Raw genomic sequence first — 15600 nt, 5'->3', positions numbered from 1 at the left:
AAAAAAAAAAAAAAAAAGACATTAAGGAACTCCCCTCCAAATAGCATTGATATTTTACTTAATTTTTTTAAGTTGTACTACTACAAAGACATCTCTTTTACAATATTTTTTAAAAGATGTAAAAGTTAGCAACAGATTTTAATCTTGCGTTTTTTTTTTTTTTTTTTTTTGAGACAGAGTCTTGCTCTATCGCCCAGGCTGGAGTGCAGTGGGGCAACCTCAGCTCACTACAACCTCCACCTCCCAAGTTCAAGTGATTCTCCTGCCTCAGCCTCCTGAGTAGCTGGGATCACAGACGCCCACCACCATGCCTGGCTAATTTTTTGTATTTTTAGTAGGGATGGAGTTTTACTATGTTGCCCAGGCTGGTCTCAAACTCCTAACCTCAGATGATCTGTCTGCCTCGGCCTTCCAAAGGGCCACCACACCCAGCCCAATAACCTTAACATTTAAATGCACATTTTTTTTTTACCCCAAAGTCTCACACACCCACACAACAGAATACCTTGCAGTCTGCATAAAAGAGGCAGATTTTATATATGCTGATTTTTATATATGCGAATAAAGACTACAGTACCTTAAGCAATGCTATTGAGCATTCAACTGGGCAGAACTCTAATTCTCACATTTTACACAGAGCAATGACATAGATGATCACAACCGTAACTCAAAACACAGAGATCTAGATGTGCCTCCTGAAGCCAAGAAACCACCAAGTTGTGCTCAGTATTGAAAATCACAGAAATACGACTATATCATCTCCGTCAAAAATCGGGGTTGACTTTAAAATTAGGCTCTTAGGTAAAGCTCTTAGCTTTACCATCCAGATAAAGTCCTTTCTTTTTTTTTTTCTGCCACTTCTTCCAACTCCCCCAAACCCCCTGCCTTTTTTTTCGTTGTTGTTGTTGAGATAGGGTCTCACTCTGTTGCCCAGGCTGGCGTATAGTGGTGCGATCTTGGCTCACTGCAACCTCTGTTTCCTGGCTCAAGTGATTCTCCTGCCTTAGTCTGCCAAGTAGCTAGGATTACAGGCATGCACCACCACACCCAGCTAATTTTTATTTTATTTATTTATTGTTTTATTTTTAGTAGAAATGGGGTTTTGCTATGTTGCCCAGGCTGGTCTCAAACTCCTGACCTCAGGTGATCTGCCCACCTCAGCTTCCCAAAGTACTGGAATTACAGGTATCAACCACCATGTCCGGCCAAAATCCTTTCTTTCTTTCTTTTTTTTTGTTTTTTTTGAGACAGAGTCTCGCTCTGTCGCCCAGCCTGGAGTGCAGTGGTGCGATCTCAGCTCACTGCACGCTCTGCCGCCTCCCGGGTTCACGCCCTTCTCCTGCCTCAGCCTCCTGAGAAGCTGGGACTACAGGCACCTGCCACCGCACCCGGCTAATTTTTTGTATTTTTAGTAGAGACGGAGTTTCACCGTGTTAGCCAGGATGGTCTCGATATCCTGACCTCGTGATCTGCCCGTCTCGGCCTCCCAAAGTAAGTGCTGGGATTACAGGCGTGAGCCACTGCGCCCGGCTTCAAAATCCTTTCTTTCTAAACAGCATCTTAGGTGAATGTACAAAGCCAAAGACTTGAAATTCTCAGTAGAAAATAGTTCTGGCCAGGCACAGTGGCTCACGCCTGTAATCCCAGCACTCTGGGAGGCTGAGGTGGTGGATTACCTGAGGTCAGGAGTTCGAGACCAGCCTGGGCCACATGGTGTAACCCTGTCTCTATTAAAAACACAAAAAATTAGCCGGCATGGTGGCGGGCGCCTGTAGTCCCAGCTACTCAGGAGGTTGAGGCAGGAGAATCACTTGAACCCAGGAGGTGGAGGCTGCAGTGAGAGATGGCACCAACGCACTCCAGCCTAGGCGGCAGAGTGAAACTCAGTTTCAAGAAAAAAAAAAAAAGAAAATAGTTCTGCCCTTTCTTACAAATCATAAGTAAAATAAACAGATTATTTCTCCTCTGCACAGATTTTGTCACTCCAAGAGAGTTTGCTTCAGCTGCTACCAACTCCCATTAAATACACAAATATGGATTAATAAAAATGGGTATACCATCACAGGTATGTGATAAAGCACATACAGAAAACTGTTAATCCAGAAGATAAGTGGTGGACAGATGGGTGTTCACTGTACAATTCAATTTTTTGGTATGCTGAAATTCTCCTATAAAATGTGAGAGGGAAATCTGTATTACCATCAGATGGGATTTAGTGTAAGTAAACCACTAGGGAACAGGGTACAAAAGAGCCAAGAGGGTTGGGTGCAGTGGTCCACGCCTGTAATCCCAGCACTTTGGGAGGCCGAGGCGAGCGGATCATAAGGTGAGGAGTGCAAGACCAGCCTGGCCAACATCGTGAAACTCTGTCTCTCCTAAAAATACAAAAAATTAGCCAGGTGTGGTGGTGGGCACCTAATTCCAACTACTCGGGAAGTTGAGGCAGGAGAATTGCTTGAACTCGGGAGGCGGAAGTTGCAGTGAGCCGAGATTGTGCCACTGCACTCCAGCCTGGGGAACAAGAGTGAAACTCTATCTCAAAAAAAAAAAAAAAAAAAGCCAAGCAAGTCCCCTGGTTATAGCATTAGTTGGTAGTGCCACTGACTTCTACTGTCCCAGATTAACTTTTTATTTTTCAGTTTTTTCTGTGGCCACGTCTCATTCTGTCACCCAGGCAGGAGTGCACTGGTGTGATCATAGCTCCCTGCAGCCTCAACCTCCTGGGCTCAGGTGATCCTTCTGCCTCAGCCTCCTGAGTAGCTGGAATGACAGGTGCACATCACTATGCTTGGCTAATTTTTTGTAAAGACAGGGCCTCACTCTGTTGCCCAGGCTGGTCTCGAACTCCTGGCCTTCAGTGATCCTCCCACCTTGGTCTCCCAAAGTGCTGGGATTATAGGCATGAACCACTGTGCCTCGCCTATTTTATCTTTTTAAATAAGTTGCATTTCTCAGCCGGGCACGGTGGCTCACGCCTGTAATCCCAGCACTTTGGGAGGCCAAGACGAGTGGATCACGAGGTCAGGAGATCGAGACCATCCTGGCTAACACGGTGAAACCCCGTCTCTACTAAAAAAAAATACAAAAAAAAACTAGCCGGGCGAGATATCGGGCACCTATAGTCCCAGCTACTCGGGAGGCTGAGGCAGGAGAATGGCGTAAACCCAGGAGGCGGAGCTTGCAGTGAGCTGAGATCCGGCCACTGCACTCCAGCCTGGGCGACAGAGCGAGACTCCACCTCAAAAAAAAAAAAAAAAAAAAAAAAAAAAAAGTTGCATTTCTCCCCCTTTTGTGAAAACTGTCAACAAATTAACTCTTTTAATGAGGTGATCTCTATAACAACACAATGGGGAAAAAATGATTCAAATAAATTTATGTACTATACCAGTGGTTCTCTAAAGTTCTAGTCTCTACCTTCTAAGTATTTTATTGGTAAGAAGAAAAAAACGCCAGGCACAGCAGCTCACACCTGCAATCCCAGCAGTTTGGGAGGACGAGGCGGGCAGATCTCTTGAGGTCAGGAGTTCGAGACCAGCCTGGCCAACATGGTGAAACCCCATCTCTACTACAAATACAAAAATTAGCCGGGCATGGTGGCATGTGCCTGTAATCCCAGTTACTCGATGGCTAAGACAGGAGAACTGCTTGAACTGGGGAGGTGGAAGTTGCGGTGAGCTGAAATTATGCCACTGCACCCCAGCCTGGGTGACTGAGTGAGAATCTGTCTCAAAAACAATTAAAAAAAAAAATTCTAGTCTCCAGAGCAGCACCACCAGCAGCAGCAGCAGCATCATAAACTCATAAATCAAAGAAACATGGGTAAGTGTGATTATGTTAAAAACATACACACAGCCAAAACTACCAGAAGCAATATCAAAAGAAACAACCAAGGCAAAGGCAGCCTACAAAGGGCGCATGTGCAGAGGGGCCTACATACAGGCTCATTATCGGTAGCATGGCCTCCAACAGCATAGGGAGGAAAAAAGTGCCCTCCACTAGAAGGCTGATTGAGTACATTACGGTACATCCAAACAATGGAACTCTATGCAGCTTCAAATGAGAATAACACAAGCATTGCCATATGTAGTAGAAAATGACTCAGATATATTATTAAGAGAATAACGCAACATACCAAAGTGTATATGTCATATGCTACTACTTGTACAAAAGTGGGGAGGGATTATATACTATGAGCTGTAGCTGCATATAATATCCCCCCCCAAAAAAATAAAAAGAGAAATAGTGATTGCTTCTGGGATAAGCGGCAGTCTGAGAACTGGGGTAAAAAGTAGCTTCAGGCTGGGCACAGTGGCTCACGCCTGTAATTCCAGCACTTTCTGAGGATGAGGCAGGTGGATCATCTGAGGTCAGGATATCAAGATCAGCCTGGGCAACATGGTGAAATCCCGTCTCTACTAAAAATACAAAAATTAGGCAGGCGTGGTGGCAGATGCCTGTAATCCTAGCTACTTGGGAGGCTGAGGCAAGATAATCACTTGAACCCAGAAGGCGGAGGTTGCAGTAAGTCGAGATTGTGCCACTGCACTCCAGCCTGTGCAACAGAGTGAGACTCTGCTGCAGGGGCCATTGAAAACAGTATGCTAAGAATAGATAAGGTTCAAGGACAGTATCTCTAGTTGAACTTTTAATGAACTCTAGTAGGCGCCAAGAAGGCAGACAAGTAAGAAAGAACTTAGAGACAAGGAACTAAGCAGAAGGTTACATCTGGGTGCAGAAAGTTTGTTTTGCATTGTGTTATTTTGCTGACGTGGGATTTATGGAGTATAAATAAAGTGAGGCGGAGGCTCTAGGCGCGGCCGCCATGTTCTCTGTTTGTCTTTGTCTCTTGTGTCTGTTCATTCTCCACCACCCACCGCGGTCCTCAATGCTCTGCCTCAAAAAAAAAAGAAAAGAAAAGAAAAGAAAAAAAAAACGGGCTGGCGTGGGTGGAAGCTTAAGAGTTCAAGACCATGGGCCAGGCGCGGTGGCTCAAGCCTGTAATCCCAGCACTTTGAGAGGCCGAGACGGGCGGATCACGAGGTCAGGAGATCGAGGCCATCCTGGCTAACACGGTGAAACCCCATCTCTACTAAAAAATACAAAAACTAGCCGCGCGAGGTGGCGGGCGCCTGTAGTCCCAGCTACCCAGGAGACTGAGGCAGGAGAATGGCGTGAACCCAGGAGGCGGAGCTTGCAGTGAGCTGAGATCCGGCCGCTGTACTCCAGCCTGGGTGACAGCGAGACTCCGTTTCAAAAAAAAAAAAAAAAAAAAAAAAAAAAAAAGAGTTCAAGACCAGCTTGGATAACTCGGTGAAACCCCATCTCCACTAATACACAACAAAATTAGCTGGGCATGGCAGCATGTGCCTTGTAATCCTAGTTACTTACGAGGCTGAGGCAGGAGAACTGCTTGAACCCGGGAGGCAAAGGGTGCAGTGAGCCAAGATCGCGGCATTGCACTCCAGTCTGGGTGAGAGTGTGAGACACCATCTCAAAAAAAAAAAAAAAAAGAAGATTGCCTTCTTTGTCTGCAGAGTAGAAGATTTATGAAGACTCAAAAAGCACAATCTAAAAGAACAAAAGTGATACATTTACCTGCCTTAGGATGAAAGACTCACACTTCTGATTTCAAAGCTTATGGCAAAGCTACTGTAATTAAGACAGTGTAGTACTGGCATAAGGACGGACATATGGACATACAGATCAGTGGAAGAGAACTGAAAGACCAAAAACAGACCCTTACGTTTGTGAACAGTTGATTTTTGACAAGGGTACCAAGAAAATTCAATGAGGATAATACAGTTTTTTCAACAAATAGTGCTGGAACAAACACATATCCATGTGCAAAAAATGAAATTTGGACCCCCACCTCGCATTATATACAGAATTAACTTAAAATGGGTTGAAGACCTAAACGTAAGATGTAAAAAAATTATAAGCTGGGCACGGTGGCTCACGCCTGTACTCCCAGCACTTTGGGAGGCTGAGGTGGGAGGATTGCCTGAGCTCAGGAGTTTGAGACCAGCCTGGGCAACATAGTAAGACCCGTCTCTTTAAAAAATAAAAAATTCTAAAACTCTTAGAAGGAAACATCAGAGTGAATCTTTGTGGTCCTGGGGTAGGCAATGGTTTCTCAGAGAAGAAGGAAACATCAGAGTGAATCTTTGTGGTCCTGGGGTAGGCAATGGTTTCTCAGAGATGATACTGAAAGCACAAGTAACAAGAGGAAAACTAAAAAGGACTTCATCAAAATGTACAACTTTAGTGCATTGAACGACACCAATTTCACCAAGAAAGTGAAAAGAACTCACAGAACAAAAGAAAATATTTGGAAATCATATATCTGTAATCCCAGCTACTCAGGAAGCTGAGGCGGGAGAATCGCTTGAGCCCAGGAGGCAGAGGTTGCAGTGTGCCAAGATTGAGATCGCGCCACTGCACTCCAGGCTGGGTGACAAAGTGACAATCCGTCTCAAAAAAAAAAAAAAGACAGAATAACAAGTATGTACATGTGGATATACAACTGGAACCCTCACACACTGCTGCTAGGAATACAAACGGTACAGCTTCAGTGCAAAAGTTTCGCAGCTCCTCCAATTGTTAAATGTAAAGTTACCACACGACTCAGCAATTCTATTCCTAGGGGTGTGTGTGTGTGTGCATGTGTATTTATTTATTTATTTAAGACAGAGTTTCACTCTTGTTGCCCAGGCTGCAGTGCAATGGTATAATCTCGGCTCACTGCAACCTCCACCTCCCGGGTTCAAGCGATTCTCCTGTCTCAGCCTCCCAAGTAGCTTGGATTACAGGCATGTGCCACCATGCCCAGCTAATTTTGTATTTTCAGTAAAGATGGAGTTTCTCCATGTTGGTCAGGGTGGTCTCGAACTCCCAACCTCAGATGATCCGCCCACCTCAGCCTCCCAAAGTGCTAGAATCACAGGCGTGAGCCACCACGCCCAGTCTCTACTCCTAGGTATATCTAAGAGAAAGGAAACCATACATCTACATAAAAACTTTTCACAATATTCACAGTATTGTGACAGCCAGAAAGTGGAAACAACCTATCAGATGTCCATCAACTGATGAATGATAATATCATTACAATGGAATACTATTCAGCAATACGAAGGAATGAAGGCCTCACACAGGCTTCAACCTGGATGAACCCTGAAAACATTATACTAAGTGAAGATGCCAGACACAAAGGACCACATATGTATTATAGGATTTCATTTCTAAGAAATATCCAGAATAAGTTCAAAACCAGCCTGGACAACATAGTAAGATGCTGTCTCTCCAAAAAATAAAAATAGAAATAAAAGAAATTTTAAAAAGTTAGCCAGGTGTGGTGGCACATGCCTGTAGTTCCAGCTACTCAAAAGGCTGAGGATGGAAGATCACTCAAGCCTAGGTCAAGGCTGCAGTGAGGTATGATCATGTCACTGCATTCCAACCTGGGCAAAAGAGTGAGACTCTACCTCAAAAAAAGAAGAAAAAGAAAACTCCAGAATAGGTGAATTCATACAGACTAAACTAGATTAGTGGCTGCCAGAGGCTGGGGGAAGGAAAGATAGGGAAGGACTGCTACTGGGCATGGGAATTCTTTTTGGGATAGTTAAAATGTGCCATACTTAGATAGTGGAGATAGTTGCACAACTTTGTGAATACACTAAAAACCACTGAATTTCACACCTTAAAGGAGAGAATTTCATGGCATTGTGAGTTTTGGTTCTGTTTTTATTTTTATTTTTTTGAGATAGAGTCTCCCTCTGTCGCCCAAGCTGGAATGCAGTGGTGCGATCTTGGCTCACTGCAACCTCCGCCTCCCAGGTTCAAGTGATTCTCCTGCCTCAGCCTCCTGAGCAGCTGGGACCACAGGCACCCACCACCACACCCGGCTAATTTTTGTATTTCTAGTAGAGACGGGGTTTCCCCATGTTTCCCAGGCTGGTCTCAAACTTCTGATCTCAGGTGATTCACCCGCCTCAGCCTCCTAAAGTGCTGGAATTACAGTCATGAGCCACTTAGCTCAGCCAGTATTGTGAGTTATAATAAATAAAGCTATTATTTTAAAATTTAACTACTTTCAATGGGAAGTGTCTACATGATAAAAGACATTATACAGAAAGTTAAGCCAGGTACAGTGGCTCACGCCTGTAATCTCAGCACTTAGGGAGGCCAAGGCGGGCGGATCACGAGGTCAAGAGATTAAGACCATCCTGGCAAACCAACATGGTGAAACCCCATCTGTACTTAAAATACAAAAATTATCTGGGCATAGTGAAACACGCCTGTAATCTCAGCTACTCAGGAGGCTGAGGCAGGAGAATCCCTTGAACCCAGGAGGCGGAGGTTGCAGTGAGCCGAGACCACGCCACTGCGCTCCAGCCCGGGCAACAGAGCAAGACTCCATCTCAAAATAAAATAAAATAAAACAAAATAAAATAACAACAAAAAACAAAGTTGAAAGACAAGTCACAGACTCGGAAGATACTTGCAGCTTTTCTAATCCATAATGATCAACATCCAGAATATACAAAGAATTACTCAACGAGAAAAAAATGGGCAAAGAAAATGAACAATTTGTTGAATAGAAAACCTGAAGCATCAGTAAACATATAAAATGGGACTCAGCTTCACAGTAATCAATACTGTGATACTTTCACACTCAGAAACTGGGCAAAAATTAATGCCTCAAGTTAAGGAAATGCCAAACTTACTTTGAACGCACCCTCTGATTCCATGGATAAGAGATCCCCATCAAATGGAATGAGATCTAAGCTGTACTCCTCCCTGTGAATAAAGGATCCCAAGACTCCCAGATCCTTCAATCGCTGTTCGCACAACAGGCTACGGCGTGGCACAAACAGAATATGAAAATCTCTCGTTGGGCCTCGTCTATCTTCACTGCAAAGGAAGCAACATTTGTTAGCTTATGAGCTCCTAAAAGTCATAGACCACTTTGCTTTTTTTATCCCCACTGCCTGGCACACAGCAGGCACTAAATAAATGCTGGCTAGATAAATAATATAGGCCGGGCGCGGTGGCTCAAGCCTGTAATCCCAGCACTTTGGGAGGCCGAGACGGGTGGATCACGAGGTCAGGAGATTGAGACCATCCCAGCCAACACGGTGAAACCCCGTCTCTACTAAAAAATACAAAAAAAAAACTAGCTGGGCAAGGTGGCGGGCGCCTGTAGTCCCAGCTACTCGGGAGGCTGAGGCAGGAGAATGGCGTGAACCCGGGAGGCAGAGCTTGCAGTGAGCGGAGATCTGGCCACTGCATTCCAGCCTGGGCGACAGAGTGAGACTCCGTCTCAAATAAATAAATAAATAAATAAATAAATAAAAAATAATAATATAAATACTGACTCTCAGGCTGGGTGCAGTGGCTCACAACTGTAATCCCAACACTTTGGGAGGCCAAGGTGGGCAGATCCCTTGAGGTCAGGAGTTCGAGACCATCCTGGTCAAGATGGCAAAACCCCGTTTCTATAAAATATACAAAAATGGCTGGGCACAGTGGCTCACGCCTGTAATCCCAGCACTCTGGGAGGCCCAGGCGGGTGGATCACAAGGTCAGGAGTTCGAGACCAGCCTGGTCAACATGGTGAAACCCCATCTCTACTAAAAATACCAAAAATTAGCCAGGCATGGTGGCAGGAACCTGTAATCCCAGCTACTTGGGAAGCTGAGGAAAAAGAATCGCTTGAACCCAGGAAGCAGAGGTTGCAGTAAGCCAAGACCACGCCACCGCACTCCAGCCTGAGCAACAGAGTGAGATTCCATCCCAAAATAAATAAATAAATAATAAAATAAAATATACAAAAATTAGCTGGGCATGGTGTGCCTGTAATCTCAGCTACTTGGGAGGCTAAGGCAGGAGAATTGCTTGAACCCTGGAGGCAGAGGTTGCAGTGAGCAGAGATCCCACCACTGCACTCCAGCCTGGGTAACAGAGTGAGACTGTGTCTCAAAAAAATAACCAAAAACTGACTCTCAGACAGAAAGTGTTACAGCTGTGCCCACTCTCTCTTTCTTCCCCCTGATAGGAAAGCAGCACTGAGTCCTGGCTAGAACTTTCTAGCATTCTCTTAAACCATTTATGGGGCATTAAAGCTCTCAGGTTTACTGAAATAGGGTAACTGTGTCTCACTAAAAACAAATGGTTCTTCAACCGAAGCAATGCAGCCATAAAGAGTCTTAAATTAAAACGAAAGATCACTCTTGACTCCCGCCCTTACTCTCCTTGACAGAGGACTTCCAAAAACAGCCCACATGCTTTTAAGATTTTAGGAGCTGCAACAATCAATTGTACCACGGAGTGGAGACTGGGCTGGGAGCACTTCCTCTATAGACTGGATGCTACATTAAATTTTAATCAGCTTTTTTTTTGCTTATGAAATTCAAGTACATGCAGTATATTTAAAAATTACTGCTGGAGGTTTATTTTTTTAAACTAGGGTCCTTTTTACTGACACAGGTTTAAGCTTTTGGCTATCCTGAAAGAATGGGGTTATAGGATGATCCTCCTCTCAAACTGCTGAGAACGACCTCCTAAGTTTCCCATCTTCTCTATTTTCAATTTTTGGGGGGTACATAGCAGGCACATATATTTATGGGGTCCATGAGATGTTTTGATATGGGCATGCAGTGGGAAATAAGAACATCATGGAGAACAGGTGGGCACATCCTCTCAAGCACTTATTCTTTGAGTTACAAACAATCCAATTACACTCTTTTTTTTTTTGAGACGGAGTCTCCCTCTGTCCCGCAGGCTGGAGTGTAGTGGCGTGATCTCAGCTCACTGCAACCTCTGCCTCCCACGTTCAAGAGATTATCATGCCTCAGTCTTCTGAGTAGCTGGGACTACAGGCACACGCCACTACACCTGGCTAATTTTTGTATTTTTAGTAGAGACGGGGTTTCACTATGTTGGCCAGGCTGGTCTCGAACCCCTGACCTCAAGTGATCCACCTGCCCTGGCCTCTCAAAATGCTGGGATTACAAGTGTGATCCACCATGTCCAGCTTCACTCTTTAAGTTTAAAAATATGTAATTAAGTTATTATTAACTATAGTCCCCTTGCTGTGCTATCAAATAGTAGGTCTTATTCATTCAATTTTTTTTTTGTACCCATTAACCATTTCCACCTTCCCCTAGCCCCCATCTTCTCTTTCATATTCTTCCATGCTTATCCCAGTTTTTCAAAAGACCACCTTGCACTGGCAAGAGTGAGGGTCTTCCATGAGAAGGAGCTCATACATTAAAAGCATTATAAGGACCAAACTATTTTAGATCAAACACAAGCTCTGAGATACCTGAGCACGTTTTCAGCAATTATATTCATCAACTCTAGCCTGGGTCTGACAAAAAAAATAATATTCTTGACATCAGCTGCCGGCAAACGATTTCCTTTAAGTGTGAACATTTTTTCCACTTCATGTTCCTGGGCAAACACATACACAAAAGGTTAACAAAAAGACTGAAATTTGCCTGTCATTTTCAGACTCAGAAATCATAAATACCCCCAATCAAGTGCACGTTAATATTTTAATATCGAAATTTAGATTCCCTCAAAGCCAAATACATAAAGGACAAAGTTTCAGTATAAAGCCACTGTTTTTTTTTTTTTTTTTCTGAGACAGAGTTTCGCCCTGTCACCCAGGCTGGAGTGCAATGGCGCGATCTTGGCTCACTGCAATCTCCGCCTCCTGGGTTCAAGTGATTCTCCTGCCTCAGCTTCCCAAGTATCTGGGACTACAGGCGCGCACCTCCGTGCCCAGCTAATTTTTGTATTTTTAGTAGAGACAGAGTTTTACCACATTAGCCAGGCTGGTCCTGAAGTCCTGACCTCGTAATCCACCCGCCTTGGCCTCCCAAAGCGCTGGGATTACAGGCGTGAGCCACTGCGCCCAGCCCTAAAACCACTGTTACTGCATCAGCATTCAAATGACGCTTACATGATGAACTATCAAAGACACCAGGTAATGGTCACATAATATAATGCTAGAATCAGTACAGAATCACTGGCCAATGGATACAAAATGTTAATCAGGCACTAGTATTCGTGTTTATAAAGACCAAACAGCTTTGCAAACCAATGATTCAGGAAGAAATATAAAATCCTATCATAACTGCTAAAGTACAGAATTATTAATCATTATTAATCCCCTAACAAAACCCAAATAGCTCATTTACCTTCAATAGTGAATACTGTGCAATCAGGCCAAAGGGTCCAGTTAGGTATTCATCCCAAACTATTGCCTGTAAGAGGGGAGAAACATTCTCTTATTAGAGTTAATACCAGGAATTTTAACAATATCAATAAAAAATTGCCTATCATAAACAGGAGGAATATTTGCTTCAAATTCCGGGTTAAAAAATTTTCTCGGCCGGGCGCGGTGGTCAAGCCCATGTAAATCCCTAGAGCACTTTGGAGGGGCCCGAGACGGCGATGGATGGAGGGTTCAGGAGATCAAACCATTTCCTGGGGGCTTAACCACGGTGGAAACCCCTCCGTCTCTACTTAAAAAATCCAAAAAAAAAAAAACCTAGCCTGGGGTGAGGTTGGAGGGCAGGGCCGGCCTGTAAGTCCCAGCCTACTCAGGAGGGGCTGAGCGCAGGGAGCAATGGCGTGAACCCCGGGAGGGCGTTGAGCTTGGCAGTGGAGCTGGAGATTCCGGGCCACTGGCACTTGGGCAAGAGCCCGGCGACAGAGCAAGAGGACCTCCGTCTCAAAAAAAAAAAAAAAAAAAAATTTCCTCTTAGTGTTACAAGATTAAAATAATAATAAAGCAGAAAAAAGAATTTAAAAATGTTTGGGGTTTTGCTGTTATTTCATTTTTGAGACAGTCTTGAGTGTTGCCCAGGCTAGAGTACAGTGGTGTGACCTCGGCGCATTGCAACCTCCGCCTCCAGGGTTCAAGTGATTCTCCTGCCTCAGCCTCCTGAGTAGCTGGGATTATAGGCATGCACCACCATGCCTGGCCAATTTTTGTACTTTTAGTAGAGATGAGGTTTCACCATGTTGCCCAGGCTGGTCTCGAACTCCTGACCTAAGGTGATCCACCCACCTTGTCCTTCCAAAGTGGTGGGATGACAAGCGTGAGCCAATGCATGCGGCCGAATAAAAAAAAATTTAATTACTTCTGACCACATTCACATCCTTGTATATCTATGTCATGGATTTATCAAATTGAGCCATATGGAAATTGTCAATTATACAGAATTAAAACCTACGATATAGGAATCACAAATCTTATTTTGGCAAAAGAAGATTTTTTTTTTTTTTTTTTGGAGACGGGGCAGTGGTGGAATCACAGCTCACTGAAGCCTCGATTTCCTGGGCATAGGTGATCTTCCTGTCTCAGCCTCTGGAGTAACTGGGACTACAGGTGTGTGCCATCACATCAGGCTAATTTGTGTTTTAGTAGAGATGAGATTTCGCCATGTTGCCTAGGCTGGTCTCCAACTCTGGGCTCAAGCGATCTGCCTGCCGTGGCCTCCCAAAGTGCTGGGATTACATTCCACTTCCTCTTCCACCACGCCTGGCCAGAAGAGAAAATTCTTAAAAGCTCAGTAAGTTTAAGTAACTTTCCAAGGCCATATAGAGACCCTAGACCATACAGAGTGTAAGGGAGTGAGGACTCCAACCTAGGACTTTTTGACACCACGAATCACTACTCTGGACCCCTATGAGTATTTCTACTGCTTAACTCCAGTATAAATTTTTTTCTTAAATTAAAGTATTTATTTAAATAATCGTACATTAACATTTAATTAAAAGAAATAATACAGAGCGAGCCCCTGTACACTTTGCTCAGTTTCCTCCAGGGGTAACATATTACAACCAGGAAATTGACACTGATACAATCCATGATGTTTTTCAGATTTCAGCATCCTTTGCTGAATTGAAACTGGACCCCTATGATGTAGCCTGTTTTTTTTTCTCTCAAAGGCTGCTAGCACCCACTCTACCTCTTCGGGTTCTGTTCTCTCCAAGACTGAGGCTCCCCAGTTCGACTTTTCACAGTTGTACTGTCAGTAACTTAGGGTGACGGATAAACCCTAAGGGGATGAAGGAGAGGTGACACCATTTAAAAGAAATCCTATAAAATCTCTGATCTAGTTCCTGACTCCCTTGTGAAAACGGTGCTACTAGATAAGTTATACTATCTTAGGAGGCCAGGTTAAAAGCCCAAATGATTACAACTTCTCTCTTAACACGCGTGAGCAGCAGGTTGCAAGGTGCTGGTGTTTCAAGAGTTTCTAAGGTACGATTTGTACTGACACGTATGATCCCCGTAATGAATGGACACTGGACCATCCACACTGTTGGACCGCCCACCCGTCCGGTGCCTCGGCAGGCAGCAGAGGAAACACCTGACATAAACCGGCTCATCAGCGGCCGGGCTATCACAGTGGCTTACTCTGCTCTCACAAAACAGTCGCGGTGCCACTCCCGCTCCAGGCTGTACGCCCAGGGTCCCCCCTTCATCGCTACAGGGGTGCAGGTAAAAAGGCCCTGAGGCTCGCCTCCCTGGAAGCCCCGGGGACCTCGTAAACCGCGAACTCAGGCGGCAGGAAACGGATTAAGCTAGGCCGGACCAGGGGAGGCGAGGGCGGTGTCGCTGCCTCCCGCCCCTCACCTTGCTTCCTGCGCACTTGTCCAGGAACTCGCGCAGCTCGCGACGCACCGCCTCGCGCAGCACATTTAGGTTCACTCGCCCGTAGGACAGGTGTGCCGCCATCTTGCCCCACCACCCCCTGACCCACAACGCCAACCAAGTCCTCCGGTTCCAACGGGAAGACCACTGACGCAGTCACGTGGCAACGCGTCCACGTGACTGGTGCGGCTGCGCATGCCAACTGGGAAAACGGAATCTACCGGGTTCGGGTTCTACCTCGCCTGGCCCTAGTGTCCACCTCTTTCTTCTACCCCGGTGGTTGTTCAGATTCTCGCCAAGACCCAGGGTGCGTTTCAGAACCTGGTCACTCCAGGAGTCGTCGGGCGCTGAAAAGCGATTTTAAAGATCTGGAGTAGACCGGGCGCGGTGGCTTACGCCTGTAATCCCAGCACTTTAAGAGGCCGAGGTAGGAGTGATAGCTTGAGGCCGGGAGTCCGAGACCAGCCTGGGCAGACTTCGTCTCAAAAAACAACAACAAAACAACCAACCAAACAACAAAAAAAAACATTGACTCTCTCTTGTCCCTTTTAAAATCGCGAATTTTATTTGCAGCAAAGGTACTTGCTGTAAGATGATATCTTAAGGCCAAATTTGGATAGAAAAAAAAAAAAAACATTTTTTTGAGATGGTCTCACCCTGTCGCCCAGGCTGGAGTGCAGTGACGTGATCATAGCTCACTGCAGCCTCTACCTCCCGGGCTCAAGTGATCCTCCCACCTCAGCCGCTGGAGTAGCTGGAAGCACAGGTGTGCCCCGCCACCCACTGCTCAAATATTTTAAATTACAGCAGTCAGAAGGTTCTTAGCTTTGCACTAATCAAGGCTGTTTTGATTTGTGAGCTAAAATATATGAATATGGTGAGGAGTCGAGGGAATCTTGAGTGGACTTTTTTTCTGGGGGGGGGGGGGG

General features: G+C 45.1%; 1 protein-coding gene across 3 annotated transcripts in view; it reads right to left on the bottom strand.

Moving 5' to 3' along the window:
* VPS33A (VPS33A core subunit of CORVET and HOPS complexes) overlaps nt 1-14867 on the bottom strand; it is a 37188-nt gene extending 22321 nt beyond the window's left edge. The window contains exons 1-5 of one of the 3 annotated variants that reach the window (XM_017890453.1): nt 14654-14744; nt 13983-14072; nt 12204-12269; nt 11324-11451; nt 8724-8910 (exon numbers count right to left, since the gene is read on the bottom strand). In XM_017890453.1, the coding sequence (XP_017745942.1) occupies nt 8724-8910; nt 11324-11433 (297 nt within the window). In that variant the 5' untranslated portion in view covers nt 11434-11451; nt 12204-12269; nt 13983-14072; nt 14654-14744. Of the gene's footprint in view, nt 1-8723; nt 8911-11323; nt 11452-12203; nt 12270-13982; nt 14073-14434; nt 14552-14653 lie in introns of those variants that run through there. The other 2 variants (XM_017890458.1, XM_017890448.1) reach the window with 2 other exon arrangements.
* Between the last annotated feature and the right edge of the window lie 733 nt (nt 14868-15600).

Source organism: Rhinopithecus bieti, unplaced genomic scaffold (assembly GCF_001698545.2).
Source record: "Rhinopithecus bieti isolate Rb0 unplaced genomic scaffold, ASM169854v2 scaffold_574, whole genome shotgun sequence".
Classification (NCBI taxonomy): domain Eukaryota; kingdom Metazoa; phylum Chordata; class Mammalia; order Primates; family Cercopithecidae; genus Rhinopithecus; species Rhinopithecus bieti.
The sequence above is the reverse complement of the archived record's forward strand: the minus strand, read 5'-3'. Positions and strand labels throughout refer to the sequence as shown.